This window comes from Natator depressus, chromosome 5 (genome assembly GCF_965152275.1).
Source record: "Natator depressus isolate rNatDep1 chromosome 5, rNatDep2.hap1, whole genome shotgun sequence".
Classification (NCBI taxonomy): Eukaryota; Metazoa; Chordata; order Testudines; family Cheloniidae; genus Natator; species Natator depressus.
Window position 1 is genome coordinate 39,220,843 of NC_134238.1, and position 24,444 is coordinate 39,245,286.

A 24,444-nucleotide genomic window follows, 5' to 3' on the forward strand; every position below is an offset into this window, starting at 1 on the left:
CAGACTCGGCAGCTAGGGTGGTTGCATCGGGGTGGTCATGAGGTGCAGCTCCTGGCTTCAGACTCCCAGCCTGTCCCAAGAGATGCAGACGTCTATCCAGGACCTCCCATTCGATGGGAATGGTCTCTTTTCAGAGCAAACTGATGCGACACTGCATTGGTTAAAGGACACTCGGGCCACCCTTCACTCGCTGGGCATGCATATGCCCCAGTCTGCATGGAAGCAGTTATGGCCGCCCCTGCCACCAAGACCTTGGCAGCCTCGTCAAGGGTATGCAAGGAGAAGGGGAAGGACACGAGCTTGTGAGTCTCCTAGAATGGAATCGACATGAGCAAGCACGCAAAGAAGAAAAAACGGTTACCTATCTTTTTCGTACCTGTTGTTCTTCGAGATGTGTTGCTCATGTCCATTCCATTACCCGCCCTCCGACCCCTTTGTCGGGGTTGTCGGCAAGAAGGAACTGAGAGGGCGTAGGGCTGGTGGCACTTGATATACCGACACATAAACGCAGCACTCAAGGGGGTGCCAGAGCTGGCCCTATGGATACCGCTAAGGCAAAAATCTCCAATGACCACGCACGTGGGCGCGTGCACATCTAGAATGGAATGGACATGAGCAACACATCTTGAAGAACAACAGTTATGAAAGGTAGGTAACTGTTGTTTACTTTTGAATGATTGACAGTGCAGCCTGTCAGAAATCTACTGTATTATTTTTTCATGCATTATGGAGAGATACTTTATTTGTAAATGTAGTTTTATAAGAGGATAGCAAGTTAGTTACTAGAGTGTTGTTCTCTCTATATTTAAGAGTGTTTCAGTACAGCAGTTAAAAGTTTTTCTAAAGTACATCATGTTCCGTTAACTGTAAATCTAGGGCCAGACTCTCAGCTGCACTTAATCCATCTTGCAGTAAATGGTCTGAATTCAAACAGTAGTCCCATGACCCATGAGATGTTGGGAACACAATGGAAAAAGTCTCTGTAAAGTGAAGGTTAAATAATACTTTCTGGTCAGTTAAGGATTATTTAATTTAAACACCACTGAGGTTTATCTTGGAATAGAATGTTAATTCATTGCTTTATAGTTTTAGAGACAGATTTCTTCTGATAATGAGTATCACAACATAACTGAAACATTTTTAAAGTGACATAACAGTGTGCACTGCATACTAGGGAAAAAGAAAAGGAGGACTTGTGGCACCTTAGAGACTAAGAAATTTATTTGAGCATAAGCTTTTGTGAGCTACAGCTCACTTCATCGGATGCATGTAGTGGAAAATACAGTGGGGAGATTTTATATACACAGAGAACATGAAACAATGGGTGTTACCATACACAAGAATGTAACAAGAATGATCAGGTAAGGTGAGCTATTACCAGCAGGAGAGCGGTGGGGGGGAACCTTTTGTAGTGATAATCAAGGTGGGCCATTTCCAGCAGTTGACAAGAACATGTGAGGAACAGTAGGGGGGGAGATAAACATGGGGAAATAGTTTTACTTTGTGTAATGACACATCCACTCCCAGACACCACACGATCCATTGTCTACAGTCAAGCTCTACGATACAACCGCATTTGCTTCAACCCCTCAGACAGAGACAAACACCTACAAGATCTCTATCTAGCATTCTTACAACTACAATACCCACCTGCTGAAGTGAAGAAACGGATTGACAGAGCCAGAAGAGTACCCAGAAGTCACCTACTACAGGACAGGACCAACAAAGAAAATAAAAGAACGCCACTAGCCATCACCTTCAGCCCCCAACTAAAACCTCTCCAGGTAATCATCAAGGATCTACAACCTATCCTGAAGGACGACCGATCACTCTCACAGATCTTGGGAGATAGGCCAGTCCTTGCTTACAAACAGCCCCCCAACCTGAAGCAAATACTCACCAGCAACCGCACACCACACAACAAAAACACTAACCCAGGAATCTATCCTTGCAACAAAGCCTGTTGCCAACTGTGTCCACATATCTATTCAGGGGACACCATCACAGGGCCTAATCACATCAGCCACACTATCAGAGGCTCGTTCACCTGCACATCTACCAATGTGATATATGCCATCATGTGCCAGCAATGCCCCTCTGCCATGTACATTGGTCAAACTGGACAGTCTCTACGTAAAAGAATCAATGGACACAAATCAGACGTCAAGAATTATAACATTCAAAAACCAGTTGGAGAACACTTCAATCTCTCTGGTCACTCAATTACAGACCTAAAAGTGGCAATTCTTCAACAAAAAAACTTCAGAAACAGACTCCAACGAGAGACTGCTGAATTGGAATTAATTTGCAAACTGGATACAATTAACTTAGGCTTGAATAAAGACTGGGAGTGGATATGTCATTACACAAAGTAAAACTATTTCCCCATGTTTATTTCCCCCCCTTACTGTTCCTCAGACATTCTTGTCAACTGCTGGAAATGGCCCACCTTGATTATCACTACAAAAGGTTATCCCCCCCCCCCCCTCGCCCTCGCTCTCCTGCTGGTATTAGCTCACCTTACCTGATCACTCTTGTTACAGTGTGTATGGTAGCACCCACTGTTTTATGTTCTCTGTGTATATAAAATCTCCCCACTGTATTTTCCACTACATGCATCCGATGAAGTGAGCTGTAGCTCTCAAAAGCTTATGCTCAAATAAATTTCTTAGTCTCTAAGGTGCCACAAGTCCTCTTTTTCTTTTTGCGGATACAGACTAACACGGCTGCTACTCTGCAACCTGCATACTAGGGGTCTGAGAATGCTTAACTTTATACTGAAGTAAATGATTTTTTGGTTGAAGTTAGATTACTTTCATATGGGTATGTATTTAGAACTTTTTTTTTATTCTCTTGCCTAGTATTTCTTATAATTTGCTGAGAAAATAACATATATAAACTGTGAGAAATTGTACTTGTTCACTGCTTATAATAATAAAAAAAAAGTTAACCACTGTGATTATAAAGAGACTATTGATTTGTCTCTCTTATTATATTGTAAATCTAACTCTGAGGATTAGGCTGCACTTGACTCATCCCTGTCTGATCTTGAATTAAAGTATTTGTCTGATCCTTTCCTGTGAGATAAGTTCATCGCTGGGGAAGTCATGCAATGCCGTTTTTCTGATGAGACTGTAGATAGCTCAAGATACTTAAAGGAAAACAGAATCCAGTTTGCATAGGCATGTTGGCTGAAATTTTTTAAAATAAAGAAACTTTCTCACAATAAGGAACCCATGAGAGACCTTCCTTGTTGCAGCCATCTTGCTGGAAAATGATTTTTATTGGGATTTTTTGTACATAATATAGTGCATCACACACAAATATAGATTTATAAAAAGTATACAGAAATCAATAAGAAAAATATTGGTACAGTACTAATTATAAATAACTTTATTTGTTTTTTTATTAGCTTGTTTGCAATACAATGCACACGGTAAAATATTGTTTCCCATACAGTGCAACAGTATTGTTGATAGCATGAGAACAATTTGGTGTTAATCAACGAAACTGTGGATTATTTCTCTTTAACATCTTCAAAGTTCTACTGGTGTTGAACCCTCATTGCTTAAGCTTAAAAAAAACCCATGAATTTTATCTCTTTTCAAGCTTAAAGCCACATTAACCTTTCTCCCTGTGTGCTGCAAGTTCTGTGCTAGGTCTCTAAGAGGCTCAGTCCAGAACCTCACCCACTGTCTCTGCTCATTGGGAAAGGGACTTCTATATTCTATACGTCTATATTTGTACAGCACCCAATCCTGATCATGACCTCTGGATGCTTTCATAATATAAATAACTGGGAAATGAGAGCTATAGCAGATTCAGTGACTTGATTCCAGTGCACACTTCTGAGTCAGTTCTGACCTCAGAGAAGTGGCATCATCATAAATTAGTGACTGCTTTGAGGTACTTAGATAGTACATTGATGGTAGCCCGATAAATACCTAGACAAAGATTACTCGTTTCAACATTAAAAGTACTATTTATCAGCCTTTTAGAAAGCTATGCAGCAGTGTTTCATATGCCAACTACAATGGTATCTGCTTTATTGGGAAACCTTTACTGAGTGTCTGTCATCGTGATTAAGCAGTTGTTCTGATGATCTTTTTTTCATAAACAGTCTGAAAAGCTTTATAGTGAGGGTTAACACTGAACTGAATAAAAAGGCTGATACTGAGCTGATATTCAATACATTTCTTCTTTTAATCCTTCCTTGGCCATTTCTGAATTCGAAGGCTAAGCATTTCAAATGTAAATATTACTTAACCCCTTGACACTGACTGAATCCTCATTGAGCAGAATTTTTGCTAATGCTGTCCCAATTAAGTAACAATCAATGCCGTACATTATAATTAGGCTAGTTCAGTTTTCAGGAAAATGTCTCACTTAAGTTGCTGTCCTTATTAAGAATATCCTAATTCAATTTAGTAGACCAATTATAACAATAATAATATGTATTTCTGTAGGGCCTACCTTATGAAGATCTCCAAACACAACACATGTTAGTTAGAATTAAATAGTATTATTCCCCACGTTTATCCCCGTGTGGAAAATGAGGCACAGAAATTAAGTGCCCAGGGTTACACAGGAGGTCTGTGGAAGAACTAGAAATAGAAACCAGATACTCGATCTGAATTACATGTCAAATTTATTTTTCCCATGGGGAGTTTTCCTGATTCATGTACAGAGGAAGACCAAGAATCTTGTCAGGTGTATATACATTACCAAGCTTGTTATTTTATGATCATGTAGAAAAGTTTCCATTCATATAATGCAATAACTTCAATAAAATCACAACACAAAATTTAAACAAAGATCCCTAACTAAAGGTCAATTTCAATACAAACTTTAAAAAAAAAATTCTTGATACAAAATCACAATATCTTAGAAGACGGTGCAGTTTAAATATATGCAAATTGTTCAAATCTGTCAGTTTGCTATACAAAATATTAAAATGCTTTACAAAAATAATATTAAGTGCCTTTCATATAACTGTCATCTGAACAGAGACCTGTAAGGAACAACTCATTCACACTTTACAATGTACGGTAACTGGTAACTTCTGAATAGTATCTCAGCTCTCTAGGCAATAATGAGAAATTATCAGTTATTCTGTCAGAGAGATTAGTTTAACCAATCTTAGCATTCTTGTCATTTTAAATTTCTCATCCAAAGATTCCTAGCAGCTGAGTTATTGGTGGGTCTCCTACAGATTGGCCTACCTAGCTGCCTTACATCCCAGGGAAAGTTGAACCTTAAAATTAAGCTTCACTAGTATATTAGACTTCCAGGTGAGCACAATTCATATGCATGAAGCTGACATGGAGGTAAGCAAACCTAATACCACGGTTGCTAACAATTTAATTCAGCTTGGAAAGAGGGTCCAGATTTTGTAAGGATATTCAGTTCAGAATAACCAATCAAAGGGAGGGAGCACTTCAAAGAAAATATGATGACATAAGTGCAGAATATCTGAGGAAGACTTGATTGCTAAGAATGCAGCTTATCACTCAACGTACCTTTCTTCCTAGGTCCGTAAAACAAATCATAAAGCAAAACCATCTAGTTACACTGCAACAATACATGCACCTGATGACATTGCATTTTATCAGGTGATGGAAGAGCTAGACAATGGTCTCATGTACAACAAGGCTCGTCTCCTCTCCAAGCTGCTACAAAGATATAAAGCCCTACTTCCCTCAGATGTAGAAAATGCAAGCTATTCCAGTAGCAAATTACAGGCAAAATTAGGAAGACACTATGTTCTGCAATTTCATTCCATGCACAGCATGGACAAAGCAAGTCTACCCTTGTTCTGTGCCGTTCAGTAACATTAACTGATGCTATCCAAGCTGCTAGTAATCTGAGACAGGAATTTAAATTCACATTTTGTGAATGTTCTTCTGGCGAGTGAGCCTGATGAGAAGCTTTCAAATGAACAAGTGGTTTTATATAATTCTGCTTCAATCCTTCACTCTGAAATAGGCAGAAGGAAAGACTCTGTATTATCTAAAGCCAGTTGATTGTAGTTTATAGAGGTCAGCTACTTTTATGCCCCACTTGGAGCAGAAGTTTGTCCTTTGGTTGATAGATAAAGAGCCATATAATTCAGCTAGCAATGAGTATCATCATTCAGAAGACATTCAAATTGTAGAGTACATAGTATTTAACTGGTCCAAAATTATGACACCACTGCACATAAGCCTTGCCGCACAGCTACACCGTGAATTTAATAGAGATACTACACTTCAATGGATTTTTTTTTATCAGTGATGATGAGCTGAGTCGGTTAATCACTAATGCTGCAAAAACTGAAATAGAAAGACTCCAGGTAGATTTGTTAATTCCAAATTGAATTATACCACTTTGTGCTGGTTGTAATCTCATCCATAAAGAAGGTGATAATATAGACATCACTACAGAGGCCGGTAATGGAACAAGCACCTTCCATTCATAGTCTAGAATAGTAATTCAAAAACAGTCTGCAGATAGTCCAGCATCACAAGAAATATCATGGAAGGTGGGAAGGAAGTCACCTACTCTTCCTGGGCAACCCAAGTCTTTTATACAGTGTGCAGCATTTGAGAACCTAGAACATGTCCAGAACCAACTCCCCATGAAAAAGTACTTGAGAAAATAAACTCTTGTCACCTACAAATAAACACCATTTGAGCTCGCTCTTGGTGACTTTTAACAGTACTACCTCCGACCAATAGCAAAATGATGGTGATATTGTTAACACTCAGGTGATTCTATTTTGGGTTGATTTAAACCACAAGCTTGCAACAAAGAATAGCACCTACACAGCAGTTGCACATGCACTTATTGTGGATGTCCAACCAGCTGTCATGGCCACAGTCTATGCCAGAATGCTGAAACGTAAGGAAATGTCAGCAGCTGTTGGACAGCTACATGCCATTCAGACCATAGATCAGCAGCTCTGTGCTGTTGCTCAGCAAGTGACATGGACTCCCCCAAATGAACTTGGTACCAGTGTGATTTGTCAGGGTGCTTTTCACCTAGACAAATCACATTGCAAGTCCTTCTTATTGATTCTGAGGTGTATGCAGCTCGTACTGGAGATCAAATGCTTGCCGGTAAGTGATTCGCCTTGCTCTACACAGCTTGAATCTAGTGTTTGAGGCCCTGAGTGTGCTAAAACTTTTTTCATTTGTTAAATGGTGTGAGCAGGGAGGAGGTGCTCATGTAGTTCCAGCATTTGTGAGGGAAATGTTGGATGACTCAAAAGGTGTTTTGAGTCTGCTGCCCACCCATTGGCCCTTTGTGTGCTCCTGCTCTCACTAGTTTCTCCCTGCTTTACCTCTTCACCCTCCCTAGTCCCACTACCCTTCCATATCCCCCCAGGTGGGGTACGTCACATTCCCAGTGCTGTGTGGAGAACCAGCCCCCGGACAGAGCGCTCAGCTCACCACCAGCCTGGCCAGCAGGCTCCTTCCTTCCTCCACTGCCTCTGGAAAGTCCAAGCCCACCACCCTCCAGCCTGGGGCGCTGGCCAGGAGGAGCTGAGCCCTGCATGTGCCAAAGCCCTGCACAGCGCTGGCATGGGGAAGCCTCTCCACCCATCAGCTAAGCTCTGGAGTGGGGTGGGAAGCAATTTCCAACCTGTTCCTGCTCCTGCCCAAAGGGAGTGCGGGGATGCTTCGTCCCCTAGGCACCCTCCCCAGCTGAGCCACCTCACTGTTAAAATTGAAGCATGCACATAAGTGCTTTGCTGATTTGCAGCCTTTCGTTTGTATCTAAGTTTGTATCTCTGGACAGGTTTGCTGAAGCCCCTGCAGTCTGGTTCCCTGGGCCCTGGTGCACAATGCCTCCTTAGGGTTTAACTCCTTCCTGCCCGCACTGAAGCTGGAAGCAGCTGGGTTATGTCGGTGGCCAGCAGCAGCCTGGAGGTGTTAGCTGCCTTTTGACACTGTGTGGGCAGGAAGGGACAAGCTGCTTCCAGCCACATGGGGTAGGGATGTGGAGGGGAGAAGAGATGAGCTCTACAAAGACAGGGGCCAGGTCATCCCTTCCCCGGCTCTTCCTTCCCTGCACCTGGAAGTAGCTCCCATCTCTTCCCTCCCACAAGGCTGCTGCTGGCCACATTCTGGTGTGAACCCTGGCAGAAATCTGGGGGGAGGGGGCATGTGACCCTGTGTGCCCCCCACTTGTTGCTTTGGGAAGCCGCGACGCTAGGTACCAGGAGAGGCAGGTCTGTCCCAGAAGCCCAGCTAGGCATAGAGTGCGGAGAGCACCGGGCAGGGAGGGTCGGGTGGATTGGTCACACCACCACCCACCCCATGTGAAAGAGGTGTACTGGAGTGTGTGTGTGTCATCTCTCCCCATGTGTGGTGGGGTAGGGGGGTTTCACCCCTGCCTGTGTGAACCCTAAAGCCTTAAAGAGAAGAAGATAAATAAAAAGAATCCAACTATGCAGAATTTCTTTTTAACAGGGGCTCAGTCAACTTGATGTTAATTTGAATGTTTGTACTGCATAGTTCTGACTGATTGCCGTTGAACTCGCTTGAATATGAGTACTTTTACCAGGTGTTCCATATTCAGCATAGGGAAATATGGTCACCCTATAGACAAGTCTACATTCTTGACATGTTAAATCTCCCTGAAGAAGTAAACAGTGGCTCTGAATGGTGGAATTTGTCACCCATGGAGTGACAAGGGAACAAAGAAACTTTCATCAGGGACTCAAAGGATAGCAGTGGGATTGTAGGACTGGCAAGAAAGAAGCCAGCCCTTGTCAATCCTATCACTCACCTATTTCGGTAATAAAGATGTTGAAAAAAGGTAGTGCTTTTTTTAAAAAAAATTGGAAAGTACATATTTTCCACTCTGCTCACATTCAGGAACACCTGTATCTGGGATCAGAGCCCCATTGTATTAGGTACTATAACCACACACACAAGGAAAAGTTGCACCCTGCCCCTTACAACCTAAGTAGCCAGTGAGACTACTCATGCTTAAATGCTTTGCTGGATCAAAGCCAAAATGCTCAGAACCTAGTGGGATCAAGACTTTAGTTCCATAAGGAAGGACATTTTCTTCAGATATAAGAGAATGGTATGAAGTAGATTTCACATTTCTCCCTCAAGCCAGGTACTAATCTGGTTTATAAAGATAATACCTGAGAAGTAGTTATTAACCTCCCTCCCCCACTATTAGTGTCAAGGGGATTGGTCCTGCTTTGAGCAGGGGGTTGGACTAGATGACCTCCTGAGGTCCTTTCCAGCCCTGATATTCTATGATTCTATGACCCTGAAAAAGGATCCACAAAGAAGTACCCCTGTGCCTCTAGTACACATTAGAAATAGCTAGTGTGTTCCAATTTGTGGAATCTCATTGATTACACTGGGGATCTGCATTGGTGCCCATATGATTTGTTTTGGCAATCATTATAATCATATATTAGTTATGATTTCTGATGGGCTTTGTCTAGAAATCCTTGAAAAGAGCTTTAAAAATTCAATTTTCAGATTGATTCTGGATATCAGGTACAAAAAATCCTAACATATATTGGAAAATACTGTAACATGCTTAAAGCACATCAACTCCCACTGTGGAGGTTTTTTAAATTTACAAAAAACAAACAAACCTATTTGGAGCATGTATGTTTTAATGAAATCAAATGTAGTACCCCAAGCTGTAAATCTTTAAAAGTAAAAGACTGTAGCTCAAACATAAGAAGCATTCATTGGAGTACTGAAGGTCATATTTGGCCTCGAGATATTAGATCGGTGGTTCATAAATTGTTCCAGTCATGCCCCGTTTACCATTAACAGAATCTGTGTGCAACTCCCCCCAGCCCATTACTGGACAGCCAAGGCTTCCTCACCAGCGGAGCTTGGGCTGAAAGCAGATCTGGGGTCAGAACTGGGGATGGGGAAGGAGCTGGGGCTAGAGGCAGAGCTGGTCTGAGGGCAGAGCTGAGCTGGGGGTGGAGCATGGGGTGGAGTGGACCTGGGGGCGGAGCAGGACTGTGGTGGAGCTGGTCTGGGGGCAGAGTGGGACTGGAAGCATGGTGCTCCTTCACTGCCCCCTATGGGGGCTAGCCCGGGCCTGGAGGCAGAGCAGGACTGGGGCCTGAATGGTGGTGGGGGAGGAGCGAGGCTGGGGGCGGAGCTGGTCTGGGGGCGGAGTGGGGCTGAAAGAATGACGCTCCCTCCCCACCCGTCATGGGGGCTGGCCTGGGCCCACTGCATGCTCCCCTCCCCCCCGCGAACGTTCCTCTGTGCCCCTCCTCGCCCGGGGGGGGGCACCCCACAGTTTGGGGACCACTGTTCTAGGCAGAGTGGGTAGATTAAGAGTCACTTTGGATTGTCTGGTACTTTTAGGTTTGTGAGATTCCTCACGTTGGTTTTTTTCATGATTAATCACTTTAGTAACATTAAATATTGTATAAATCAATAATATTAGATATATTATTCAGTGGATTCTAAAAACGTCTAATGTCACTCCATAGAATGCATTTATTATTATACACGTGCATCCAGTGTTTAAAGTTCAGTTGCGCTTTGTACCTAAAGCAGGGATTTGAACTCCTTGTTATGTATGAAGAGTACAGTGTATCTGCCCCAAACTTTTAGCACTTGCTATTTGAGTTCAGAATGATTTTTATGAGTATTTACAAGCAACTTTGTTAATTAGTATGAGTTAAAATTAATTAAAAACATGACATTTGAGAAATTCAGTGCCATCTCACCTTTTCTAAGGCTGAAAGATCTAAATAACAAAATAGTAGACTACTCAAATTTTCCATATGGTTGACACTCACATAAAACTCCATCCTCCAATCTAGCAGACATATCAGAGAGGAACAGAGGGACAGCTGGGGTTAAGGGCTTTATACTCTTGATTCCAGGGTGTTGGAACATAGGGTCATGCACTCCCATCCAGAAGGGCTAATTGCTTTGAAATGGGTTCTGCTACTGTGTGGCAATGCATGCACTCTACCAATATAGATCTTCAAAAGCAATACCCTCAGAGAACAAAAGTTACCTTGGCGGTAATGGGTGTAGTATAGAATTTGCTTTTTTGCATACAGTAGAACCTCAGAGTTACGAACACCAAAGTTATGACCCGAAAAGTCAACCACACACCTCATTTGGAACTGGAAGTACGCAATCAGTCAGCTGCAGAGACACCCCCCCCCCGCCCAAAAAAAAAAAATACAGTACAGTACTGTGTTAAACGTAAACCACTAAAAAATTAAAGGGAAAGGTTTTTTTTTAAAAAAAAAAAGAATTGACAAGGCAAGGAAACTGTTTCTGTGCTTTTCATTTAAATTAAGATGGTTAAAAGCAGCGTTTTTCTTCTGTATAGTATAGTTTAAAAGCTGTATTAAGTCAATGTTCAGTTGAAAACTTTTGAAAGGACAACCATAATGTTTTGTTCAGAGTTATGAACAACCTCCATTCCGGAGGTGTTCATAGCTCTTGAGTTTCTACTGTATATATCTAAACATTATTAATATATATTAATGAATAAGACTTGATGGTGTTATCTTAGCATATACATTACAAAAACTGCTAGACACGTGAAATTACTACACATTAGAAATAACTAATGTGTTTCAATTTGCAAAGCCTTTTACAATATGGAAACTAATGTACATAGATGCGGAAACATTTGCTATACAGAGATCATTAAAAAGAAGAAGTTGGGATTGAAAGTATAAGAATAGTTGGAAGAAGTTATAGAAGTGCAAAGTATTTTAGCAGTTTGAGTCCATGGGTGAGAATGGTCATTTAACTAGTTTGAAACTACAGATTAATTTTCATTGTGGAGGTAACTGAGTTCTCCTTGGAAGAATCTGACTCAGTGAGACCATTTCTCAGCGTAAGTACAAAGGAAAGCAAAAGCTTTTTATTACTCCAGCTCAGATTATAAAATAGATGTATGAGTCACTGGTGTGTTGGGACTGCCTCTTGCCTGCATTACTATATTTTTGCGCTTATCTGTTTTCCACAGCTTGCACTGAAGGACCCTGTACACACTGTGTCGCTGCAGCAATTCGTCTATGAGAAGCTAAAGGCACAGCAAGAATTACTGGGAGAACAAGCCTTTCAGGCACTTATGGAAACAGTGGATACAGAAATAGTCACACAACTACAAGAATTCTTGCAAGGCTTCTAAAGAGTCAGAAACAAAATCTTGTTTCTCTAACTCTCCAGTTCAAAAATAGGGGAAAACACCTAGCCTTCCATCTTACATGCAAAAACCTGCTTAAAAGCTAAAAATAACTTGTGTAAAAAATAAAGAAGCAGAGACAGTGAAACTGATTTTTTTTCTTTCTGAAGGATTGACACAATAAACGTAAATTGGCTCCTAACTAGAGTTTACAAACCTGTTTCACAAGAGTGTAATTTTATATATATGAGGAATAGCATGAGGTAATGTGTACAGTGAAAACAACTGCTTAATTTACTGTTAATAGAAAAAGAAATGTTTTCATTATCTGATAATCATGTGTGTTTAACACTTTGAGGAAGAGTGAGGGCTAATGTTGGAGATATTTTGTGTAACAGCAGCTCAATTTGGCTGCCTTACATTTTTAATTGTTTATTACACCATAATTAAAAAACCCAATTCTGCTCAGCCATTTAAACAAGTGAAATTATTGCAGCAGGAGACTAAAAGACATTGTCTTTAATTGGATTTTAATATTATATATTACTTACATCCATATACGTACATATTCGTAAGATTTTCATGCTTGGGGAGATAAACACCAGTTTGACAAGAAAACAGATTTATCAGCCAAATGTTTTATTTTCATGATACTGATCCATGTATGGGTAAACTTGTTCGAAAAGGGAAATTGTCTTATTTTATTTTCTGCAGACATGTTTTCTACTTAAATATGTAGTGTAAGAACCCAAAGATGTTGGGGTAATGCACTTCTGTCCTGTATCAGAGACCCAAGTTCATTTTCTGATCCTAGTCTCTTTCTCTCAGGCTGGTGGGAGCTGAGTGTATTGTGGATATATACTACCAGCCTTGCGAGAAGTTGGGGTGAAAGGTATGCTCTGTGTTGCTGAATAGTGCGCTCTTCAGAAGATTAAGGATCTGATCCGTAGCCCTTTGACTTCCGTGAGCTTTAACTTCGGCTCAGACACGATGAATGGTGATGAGAATGGTAAATTAAGATAGATGGAGGAAGGAATGTTCAGGGCTCTGTCAGTGACACAAAGGAAAGTTTCTGTCCATCCCTCTTTCCTGTCCTCATCCCCAGGAGAGAAAAAGTGTTTTTTGTTTTGTTTTTGGGTGGTTTGTTTTTTTGAGGGTTTGGGGGTGCTTTACATTTCCTATCTGCCCTCTATTGTCAAAACCCTTTTTAGTTGTGGATTGTTGTATTTTGGTTGGTTTTTTTTTTTTAAAGGAAACTGTTGAAAACATGGTAGCAAAATGTACAGTATGAATTTTGTATAGAAACCTGGGTACAGTATGTAACTGGAGAACTTACTGCCCCTTTGTAATCTTATAGAACTGAAAATGTGCTGGAAATGTTGATTCTTCCAAAAAGACACAAACAGTAAAGTTTCAATTAAACTTTCCAAAGATATCTCACCTCTGACTGTCTTAATCTGTATGCTTTTATTCTTAAGTATTCAAAACACTCTCAATAATTTAGAGATTCATACGTCCTTCAAGAGTCTTGTTGTACCTATAAGGTATAACAGTGCTGTGAATTGTAAATGGCAATATTATGGTTCTGAATTCTTCACTAAAGATTTAACTTTTGTGCTTGGTGATTCAGGCTAAAAGCTACTTAGCATGATCCCCCCCCTCCACTGTTAAAATATTTCCATTACACATTCTAAAATAAATTTAAATAGAACATATTTAATAGGCAGTCTACAGAATATGTCAGAAAAGCCTATGTCTGTTAATGTGATGATAAATACTAAGGCATAAATATTTTTTAAGATAGAAATTCTCACAGAATGCACATCTTTCCACCTCCTGATGGGTTTTCAGCTTAGGTATTGATACAGCAGATTTACTAACATAGCTATTTTAACTATTACTTTATTTAAATATCCCTCAATAAAAATATAGCTTTTATTTCAAAGTGCCAAAAACACCCTAAGTTCTAAGAGTATTTTTCTTAAAATGCAATCACAAAATTAACAAAAAGTTATTTTGAAAAATATGTGGTCTTTAATGTCAAAACAATACCTTGCTGATTCCTAATGTGCCCACTCTCCAGGAGAATGAGCTTCGAAACAAAGTTTTTTTGCATGTCATACAATGTTATGTTATAAATGGGTAGTTCTGGAGCTGTATGACAGAGATGTCTTGAGGGAGTGTGTACTAGTCTGTAATTGATTCCAGCAATACATGTTTAACACTGCTTTTTTGGTAGTTTTGTAATTGTATGTCCATTAACTCTTGTTCTGCGTATGGAACATACCCAATCACCCCTCAAAAGAAATGTGTGATAGGCAAATCCTAGAAAGTTGTGAGATTTGGTTGCTATGGATTAGAAAGGAACAGGAACTCAAGGGTGGTTGGGGCCATTCCCCCTTTTGTATCCTTTCAACCCTCCATGATGGGAGGGGCAAAGGGTCCCAATGGACACAGCATTCCAGAAGGTTCTGGAAGCCGATGGCATGGGTGCCTTGATCCCACCATGCAGACACTCGTCTCAAAAAACTCCAGTTACAGGTAAGTAACCTTCATTTTCTTAAGAGAGCTATGCTAACCTTGATTTCCACTGGTGTGGAAATAAATGGAACAGACTCTTTCTTACAGGATTTTGGTACTTCTTGAACTATGTTTGCAGAGCTGAGAGTGACTTCTTAGAGATCAAAAATCCTAACCCTATTAGCAAAATTCTTACTATAATCAGGAAAATGTTCTTGTGTTTAGTTTTTGTTTTTCTCTCCCTTGGTTAAATCTATGGTATCTCTTTCCCTCTGTGTTGAGTAATTAATTTAAATTAACAGTCTCTTATGACTGATTTCATAAAATGCTGTAATCCGGTACCTCAGGTCATTGGTTATTCATCAGAGGACAGCACCAGGATCTTGCCCGTTCATTCAAAATGTAATTAGTCTTTGTCTTCCTCATAATTCCCATTGAAAAGTCCAGCTGAGATAAAAACAATTCAAATAATTATCTGTAAGCCTTAGACACAAAGACAGCTTGAAATAACATTAATTATTATTATTATTTATTAATTACCTAAACAAATGCAGGAATGACAGGGAACATTTCTGTTTTCTGCATGTCATTGTTTTTCATATTAGAGACTTGATCCACCCTTGGCTAATTAACAGACTAGTTGTTAATGTTAAATGACTGTTGCGATTAAAAATGTAATAGGCTTTCACAACACTGTTATTGTTAATCAATTACTTTAAATAATAATTAAAAAAATGATTGTTCTCCATTTTGGGGGATTTCATATTTTAGCCCTGAACTATTAAATCCAATGGGAGCTTTGCCATTTACTTCAGTGAGAGTAAGATTAACCCTTAGGCCCAGATTTTCAAAAGTATTTAGGTGACTGAAGATGCAGCTAGGCACCTGGGTGCTTTTGAAAATCTCACTAGGTACTTTTATGTTACAGATTCTCATTCATTACTAGTGGACAGAGGCGGATTATGGTTTTGTGGGGCCCTGGGCCAGAGCAAGAAGGGGGCCCTCCCCACTGTGACTGTGACTTTTGCCCCTCCCCCGCCCCTCCCAGCACTCCTGCCGGGGAGCAGGGTCGGGCATGGGGGCTTCTCTCACTCCCCACAGGAACGCCGGGCCAGTGGAGCAAGGCAAGCCCCCACACCCCGACTCCACTGCCCAGCAGGAGCACCAGGTGGGCAGAGCGGGGCAAGCCCCCACATCCTGACCCTGCTCCCCGGCAGGAGCACCGAGCAGATCAGGGCACAGGGGCGCCCATTCTCCTTCGCCCTCCTGCTGAGGGAGTGTTTGCTGGGTCTTTTCTCCTGCACACAGAGTCTTGCTGTGCTCTGTAGCACGCTCACCGCTCCTCCCCCACCCTCCAGCATGTCTAGGCAGGCAGAGAAGCTTCTTTGTCCCTCCAGTGTAGTAGCCCTGCCTCAGACTGCAGCCTCATGGGAATTGTGGCTGCCTGGCTTTCAGCCCATGGACCCTCGCTCTGCCAGGAAAGTGGTTCAGATTTGAGGCAGCAGCGGAATGGGAATTGTGCCCTCTAAGCATCAGCCAGAAACCGTGCTGTGCCATGAATAGGGGCTCAGACTCTGAAAGGCCGGAAAGGGTCTCTGCCTCTTTCTGTCCCCTTCCCTGCTCCACATTCAGCAAGGCAAGCAGGAGACTGCTGCTTTCGCTTCTGCCTGCCCTGGCTCAGCGCCTTGCCTGGGCCCCTGCCCTGCTGGTTCAGTGCCTGTACAGCAGGCAGGTCCTACAGGAAGTGCAGTTTCTTCCTTCCTTCCTCTTAAAGGACAGGCATGGAGGACAGGGATGGGGTTGGGGGGGAGAGGGAGGAGGAGACAATCACAAGTGGAGGAGCAATGGAGAGAGCGAGGTTGGTTTGGGGGAAGAAGAAGGAAATTTTGAGGAATGGGAATAGAGGTTGGAGGGATTGTGGAGAGGGAAAAGAAACTGTCCAAACGAGAGACTGGGGGAACTTCAGAGAGAGGACAGAATGAAGTATGCTGGGGCAAGAATGAGGTAAGTTTGGGAAAAGGGAGAGCATGTGGGGAAGGGGCTGGTAGAGGAGAGACTGATGTTTGTGAGGAGGGGAGAGGGAGAACATATTGGAGGCGTTTGTGAGAAGTAGATGAACCAAGTGAGCTTTCACGTGGAGAGACACCTACGGGGGAATTCTGGAGGGGGTGGAAATATGGCATGCTGTCTGAAGACTGCTGCAGCGCCAGATGGGAGCCTGTCCAGGAAGGTATCATAGGAGAGATGGGCAGAGGCCAAAGTAAGTGCTAGAGGCTTGTTTATATGTTTTTATTGAAGGGGAAGAAAGTAGCTTGTGTTAGAACATATTTCTGCTGCACAACTTCTGGTTCATAACAAATGCGTAACACCCCGGCCCCTCCACTTGGGAAGTTTGGAGGTGGTTTAATATTATTGCTGGAGGCTCCAGGACTAATCCGTGCCCTTCAATTCAGTCCACCAGAAATTCTGCCTCTGGCAGTGTAACAAGTTTTATGACTTTCATTTTTATTCATCTTTGTGCATTAGCGACTTCATTTAAGCTCCTAGCTCCTCTCTCCTTGTCCTCAACTGAGGAATCACCTGTAGGAGCAATGAGGCTCTAACCCTTTTGTTCAGCACCACTCCAACAAGCTCCCTCTCCTCCTTCAACAACAGTAGGGAAGTCTTGTAAGCATCTAGAGCTTTGTCAGCTCTTCCAATTCCCCCCGTCCCTGACATGATTTTAGCTGGGGTGGAGCCAGTCTTCGGGTGATACCAGAAGTTCTAGCCCTCTAGCAAATTGGTGCCCTCTGGTTGTCTGCCCACTTGCTCTGGGGCAAAGCTGCTGCTGGCAGTGCTTGCATGCTCGCTCTCTCTCTCTGTAGATGTTAAAGTCTTGTACTCGCTGGCATGTTATGCATCTGGGAAGCTATTCAAAGATGGGAATCAATGATCCCTCTCCACAGTCCTTAGTTATACTGTGTGAAGTGTGCGTCTCTGGCTCATCTGAGAAAGAATGGCAAAGTAAGTTTCTGTTCCTCTGCAGCAGCATCCTTTGGTAGAAAGGTGCAATTGTACACAGTTTCTTTGGGGACCACATTGTATTAAGTTTATAAATGGTTTATATATCACTGTAAGCCAGGGATTGTTTGCAACTCTGGGGGCAGGGGGTTACCATAGCTCCTCCAAGGACTAAAAATAGTGGGGAATGATTAAAGTGATTCACTCAGGTTGTAACACCCCTCTTCCCCCCCCCCACCCCCTCTAGATATACAACCCCTTGGGGAGGTTTGCATGTACTAGTTCAAACTGGGTTTTCCAGAGACCAACAGATAAAGAAAAGGCTTTTGGTATAAAATGGCTGAGTTTAGACTAACAAAGGCCTTTTCATTCAGCAAATGGACAGGATGCTCTGCCCAAGGGAGGACCGCAACCCTTGTGAAAGGATGTTGGCTTACTGGACCCCATAAAACCTATGGGAGACCGCTGGTAAGCTTTTAACATGTGCATAGAAACTTTTATTCTTTTTATATGTTTTCTCTGTAATGCTTTTACCCTAAGAATAAATGTGTTTTTCTTTCTGAAGACAGGTTGGTAACTGGTATACATTCTTATAGCCTCTGGAGAACGTTTAACCACAAGCACTAGACCCTAGTCAGACCTCCTGGGGAAGTCACAGTGAAGTTCAGAGGAATTGCAAGCCTAAACCTCCAGTCTGGAGAGCGAGAGACATTGGTCTCCACTTGAGTGAGCTGACAGCTAGGAAGCCTGAAACCTTTATGTGGCTGCCCTTGAGGAAGACCAGGATGGGGACCAAATGTGCTAGAGGTTACTGGATTATTTCGCAAATACTTTTTTCAATTACTAAGCTTTTGCTTTATATGGGGGGAATTTCATCTTGCTCATATTATTCTACTATTATCATTAAAATTCTGCTTTATCCTTCTCCCTACCTACTCGGGGGAATCACTTCTCACTACTTCCTATTTGTGATGAGTCAGGAGAGATGCTATGCAGCAAAATGAGAAATTTCTTACCTGTTGATAATTTACTTTCTTCTGGCAGTTTCTTTCCTCCTTCAACCCATTGATAGTCTGGTAATGACCCAGAATACAATATATAACATTTAGAACTTTTCCTCTAAAGGGAAACTTAAACATATAATTGCCTTAAGGTTTGTCAATGTAATGTCAAGTTTTTATCTTAATGCTAACGGTTGGTGGCTGGAGTGTTTCTCCAGTTTTGGAAAACTTGTTTGGTGGTATTGATGGAAGAACGGGGTTTAGTCCAGAGCCTCCAGCAATAATATTGACCATCTCCAATTTCTATATTAGTTATGAATGAGGGGAAAAAATCAGCTTAGAAATTTCTCATTCTGGCACTGAGGAAGACTGGTCTTGCAGGGCTGCAAAGGAATGTATCTGTCTCCTCCCAACCCCAATTTTTGGGCAAAATTATTCAACTGATACATACCAACAATGTGCTATACCAGTGGTCCCCAAACTTTTTACATTACGTTCCCCCTTACCTCTGTCCATACCCCCTCCTCTCCCGAGAGCTGGGAATGGGGCCACAGCAGATGGGATCCAGGGGCCAAGGCTAGGGGTGTGTCTGGGCCAGGAGTGAAGCCATGGCCAAGTTGGGGCTGAGGCTGGGGGGGCAGAGCTGAGGCTGCGGCCGGGAGTGGAGCTGCGGCCAGGTCAGGGCCACCAGCTGAGGCCACAGCCAGGTGCAGAGCTGCGGCCTGGTCAGGAGCCAGGGGCCAATGCTGGGACCACAGCTGGGGTGGGGCCGGGAGTAGACCTGGGGCCAGAACAGAGCAGGGCTGGGTGGCACTCCATCCCCACCCCCCATAGGGGCTGGCCCGGCCCCGCCAGGCCCTCCCAAACGTTCCTCCATGCCCTGCTAAGTGGGCACGCCCCACAGTTTGGGGACCATTATGCTGGACACTGCATACAGATGTGAAGACAAGGTTCTGACCAAAAGAGTTTATAATCCGAATGGTAGTGGGAAGCCGTGAAAGCAGTGTGATTAAATAAGAAGTTTAGCATGTAGCCAAGTAAATATGTGAGTTTTGTTGTTGGTTTTTAAATTGGAATCTTGAGAAATAGTTGTTGTGGGGGGGAACAAATGGTTTTGGTTTTGTTTTGTACAGATCTCTGTTGCACTGACCATCAACACAGTGAAAAGCTGTGGAAGCGCTCCATTTCTAACCTAATGTGCACCTCGGGTTGCTCATGAATGATTAGGCCCTGAATGCTGTTTATTCAGTAATTATTTTGGCCGTCAATAAAGTACAGCCAGCTTTGGGGTAAAACTATTTAACAGTGCATAGCAACACTCCACATAATTGTTTGTTTGAAATTGGAGATACAAGCATGTCCAATGAAACTACAGAAGGAATTTGGCCAGGACACTAAGGCTAGTACCCTTGTTCTTACAAAATATGCTATTGGATCATTAATGGCCCGGGGCCAGACTCTTGGTTTTACTTATCACCCAAGCACCAGCTTATATCACTGTTCCCTAAAAGTAAATCCTGTTTTTGATGTTGACTTGGTACTGACCTAGGTATTGTTATAGGTATTGAATTGACACCACCTCTTTCTATGGCACTTGACTTTTCATTGGAAGCTTCCTAAGTATTGATCAAACTGGATCCTGTTTAACTTCTGATTGGTCAGGCTCACAGCCTGAGATGGTATGACCAGTGCCAAGAGACCTGCTTTTCATAACTGCCATGTTCACAAAAGCTTTGATATAGTGTACGTACTAAGAGTTGTTTACCAAAACCCATACATTTTTAACGGTAGCATGATTTCCACCCAATACCATTTGCTCAGCAGGAATATTCTACCTTGAGGCAGTTGGAAGTGTGCTAAGTTCTCATTTCAGGGCATCCACTGGTTTGCTAATAGGGTGTGATCTGTATAAGTGCTAAATATTTCATCATGATTGTGCTGTATTGCCATCTTCAAGTTACATTATTTTATTATTAATTAATTTATTTATTACTATAGCACCTAGCAGCCCTACTCACTGATCAGTACCCTATTGGGCTAGGCACTGTGCCTCAAAGTGCTTACAGTCTAGGGGTAATTGTGGGATCATTGCTGTATGAGTATAAATAAAAAAATAGACAGCCATGTATAGCACGCTGCAATTCCATTGATAATTAAATTCTATTACACACCCACAACTGGACTAGCATTTTCATATTGGCATTGCTTTAAAGAGCATTTAATCTGGATAGAATTTAAATTATAATGTGAAGAAAATAAATCTAGAATAAAAGTTGTAAACAGCCCACCAGTTAAGTTTAAAAAAAACAAATCCTATTGATTCTAACCATGGCCAGGCCATCCTGACTGTTTGAAAATTGTCTACTTTATGGAGTCTATTCCTGTAGCTTAGCTGTCCATCAAAAATCTGTTTTTTCATGGATATTTAGATCCTTTTATGATAAGACTACTGAATGACAGACAAGTTATCCACATGGACATGACTCATCACCTATCTGCATAACCAATGTTTCATTTTCTTTGACAGCTCAACAATTATAAAATTCCATTTATAGTTCACAAGATAATCACAAATCCATTGTCAGATCTTTACTCAATGGTATTAGCTATAGTTTAATAAAAAAAATTTTTCGATTGTTTATTTCCAAACTCTTTATAATGCTTAATTTAGAGATTTTAAGGAGATTTGAACAACTGAACATACTATGTCTTGAGTTAGCAAATACAGCATATTTATAATTAAGGTGCACATTTTGAGGGCTTTCCAGACTCATTTACTTGTCTTGCTTGAATGCTGCTGCTTCAGAAAGTAAATGATTAATTGCTAATTCTTCAAAGTTCTCAACTTCCATCTTGCTTCCTAGCTATAATTAATAATGATGAGTAATCATCATATAATCAGCTTTAACTGCTTCAGAAGAAACTTTCCATAAGGTACAGTAGTTGCACATACATACTGGATTTTGCTGACTCTTGGGGAATGCAAAATGAATGGAAGAAAACTGACTACAATTAACTTTTGTTCAAATATCTATTGTTGAAGCTATTTGGGGCAGTTAGAGGACAATGATACAGATTATCACCTCTAAATTCCCACTCACTAGCTAAGATTCTGCTGTGCTTTACTGCATTTAGCACATAATTTGTGTTTAAGAAAAATTATTTAGTGCAAGAATTTCCTTTCAAACGTCCTTAAAACTGATACTATGAAATATGGATTTTTGGTTATACAATGGGAAACTTACACCAAGTGCAAAAGAACGGAAGAAAGAATCGGGGGGAAAGCAAATATGTCCAAAGCAACTTTTTATATAATTTTTATATTGAAATCAGAAACTTAGAATCAGTTTTCCAGGGTTTGCACCATTAAACGATTCTCACAGTTTTACTTAGTCAAGAACAGAAATTATACCACGTAGCCTGTGTGTCAATTCAGAACCAATGACTATGACCCTAACATCAAATATTTACAGTGACCTACTTGTGAACAATCTGCTGGGCAAGAATTAGTTACACACATTTGACAAATAATTTCAAATAATGTTTAAATTTGAGTATAACTTATGTTGCTCATAGGCAGATCACAAACAAAAAAAACCCCTAAGTTTTTAGGATAATTACAGTACTAATTATTTTCTCAGTGGCAGTGCCTCATAATACAACATGTCAGGATCCTGGGTAAAGGTAGGCAGAACTAGTGGCAGGAGTTTGGGTGCCAGGAACCAAAGCCAGGGGGTCATGGTCAGTGCCAGAGTCAAGCTATCTCGGGGTGCTCCACTCACTGCTTGTCTGGTGCCTCCTCCTGGTCATTCTGGAGATTAGCTCTCAAGGCCGACGCCCCCTTCCATGGTTTGCACGCCGTTGCTCTGACTCTCTCTCTCTCTGCTCTGTTTCAGAGTAACAGCCGTGTTAGTCTGTATTCGCAAAAAGAAAAGGAGTACTTGTGGCACCTTAGAGACTAACCAATTTATTTGAGCATGAGCTTTCGTGAGCTACAGCTCACTTCATCGGATGCATACTGTGGAAGCTGCAGAAGACATTATATACACACAGAGACCATGAAACAATACCTCCTCCCACCCTACTCTCCTGCTGGTAATAGCTTATCTAAAGTGATCATCAAGTTGGGCCATTTCCAGCACAAATCCAGGTTTTCTCACCCTCCGCCCCCCCCACACACAAACTCGCTCTCCTACTGGTAATAGCCCATCCAAAGTGACCACTCTCTTCACAATGTGTATGATAATCAAGGTGGGCCATTTCCTGCACAAATCCAGGTTCTCTCACCCCCTCACCCTCCTCCAAAAACCACACACACAAACTCACTCTCCTGCTGGTAATAGCCTATCCAAAGTGACCACTCTCCTTACAACGTGCATGAAAATCAAGGTGGGACATTTCCAGCACAAATACAGGTTTTCTCACCCCCCCCCCTTTTTTCCAAAAAACACACACACACACAAACTCACTTTCCTGCTGGTAATAGCTTATTCAAAGTGACCACTCTCCCTACAATGTGCATGATAATCAAGGTGGGCCATTTCCAGCACAAATCCAGGTTTTCTCACTCCCCCACCCCCATACACACACAAACTCACTCTCCTGCTGGTAATAGCTCATCCAAAGTAACCACTCTCCCTATAATGTGCATGATAATCAAGGTGGGCCATTTCCAGCACAAATCCAGGATTTCTCACCACCCCCTCCCCCCCAAACACACACAGAAACTCACTCTCCTGCTGGCAATAGCTCATCCAAACTGACCACTCTCCCCACAGTGTGCATGACAATCAAGGTGGGCCATTTCCAGCATAAATCCAAGTTTAACCAGAACGTCGGGGGGGTGGGGGGGTGGGGAAAAAACAAGGGGAAATAGGCTACCTTGCATAATGAGTCATTATGCAAGGTAGCCTATTTCCCCTTGTTTTTTCCTACCCCCCCCCCCAGACGTTCTGGTTAAACTTGGATTTATGCTGGAAATGGCCCACCTTGATTGTCATGCACACTGTGGGGAGAGTGGTCAGTTTGGATGAGCTATTGCCAGCAGGAGAGTGAGTTTCTGTGTGTGTTTGGGGGGGGGGTGGTGAGAAAACCTGGATTTGTGCTGGAAATGGCCCACCTTGATTATCATGCACATTATAGGGAGAGTGGTTACTTTGGATGAGCTATTACCAGCAGGAGAGTAAGTTTGTGTGTGTATGGGGGTGGGGGGGTGAGAGAACCTGGATTTGTGCTGGAAATGTCCCACCTTGATTTTCATGCACGTTGTAAGGAGAGTGGTCACTTTGAATAGGCTATTACCAGCAGGAGAGTGAGTTTGTGTGTGTGGTTTTTGGAGGAGGGTGAGGGGGTGAGAGAACCTGGATTTGTGCAGGAAATGGCCCACCTTGATTATCATACACATTGTGAAGAGAGTGGTCACTTTGGATGGGCTATTACCAGCAGGAGAGCGAGTTTGTGGGGGGGGGGGCGGAGGGTGAGAAGACCTGGATTTGTGCTGGAAATGGCCCAACTTGATGATCACTTTAGATAAGCTATTACCAGCAGGAGAGTAGGGTGGGAGGAGGTATTGTTTCATGGTCTCTGTGTGTATATAATGTCTTCTGCAGCTTCCACAGTATGCATCCGATGAAGTGAGCTGTAGCTCACGAAAGCTCATGCTCAAATAAATTGGTTAGTCTCTAAGGTGCCACAAGTACTCCTTTTCTTTTCTCTCTGCTCTGCAGCTTCTCTCGCTTCAGGACCCACAGCATCCTCCTGATGACTCAGCCCTCCAGTCAGG

At 42.2% G+C, this 24,444-nt stretch overlaps 1 protein-coding gene across 1 annotated transcript in view; it reads left to right on the forward strand.

Moving 5' to 3' along the window:
- Positions 1–13,578, forward strand: part of IPO11 (importin 11) — a 299,402-nt gene extending 285,824 nt beyond the window's left edge. The window contains exon 31 of the mRNA XM_074952611.1: positions 11,983–13,578. Within this exon, the coding sequence (XP_074808712.1) occupies positions 11,983–12,147 (165 nt within the window). The 3' untranslated portion in view covers positions 12,148–13,578. The remainder of the gene's footprint in view (positions 1–11,982) is intronic.
- Positions 13,579–24,444: the final 10,866 nt, after the last annotated feature.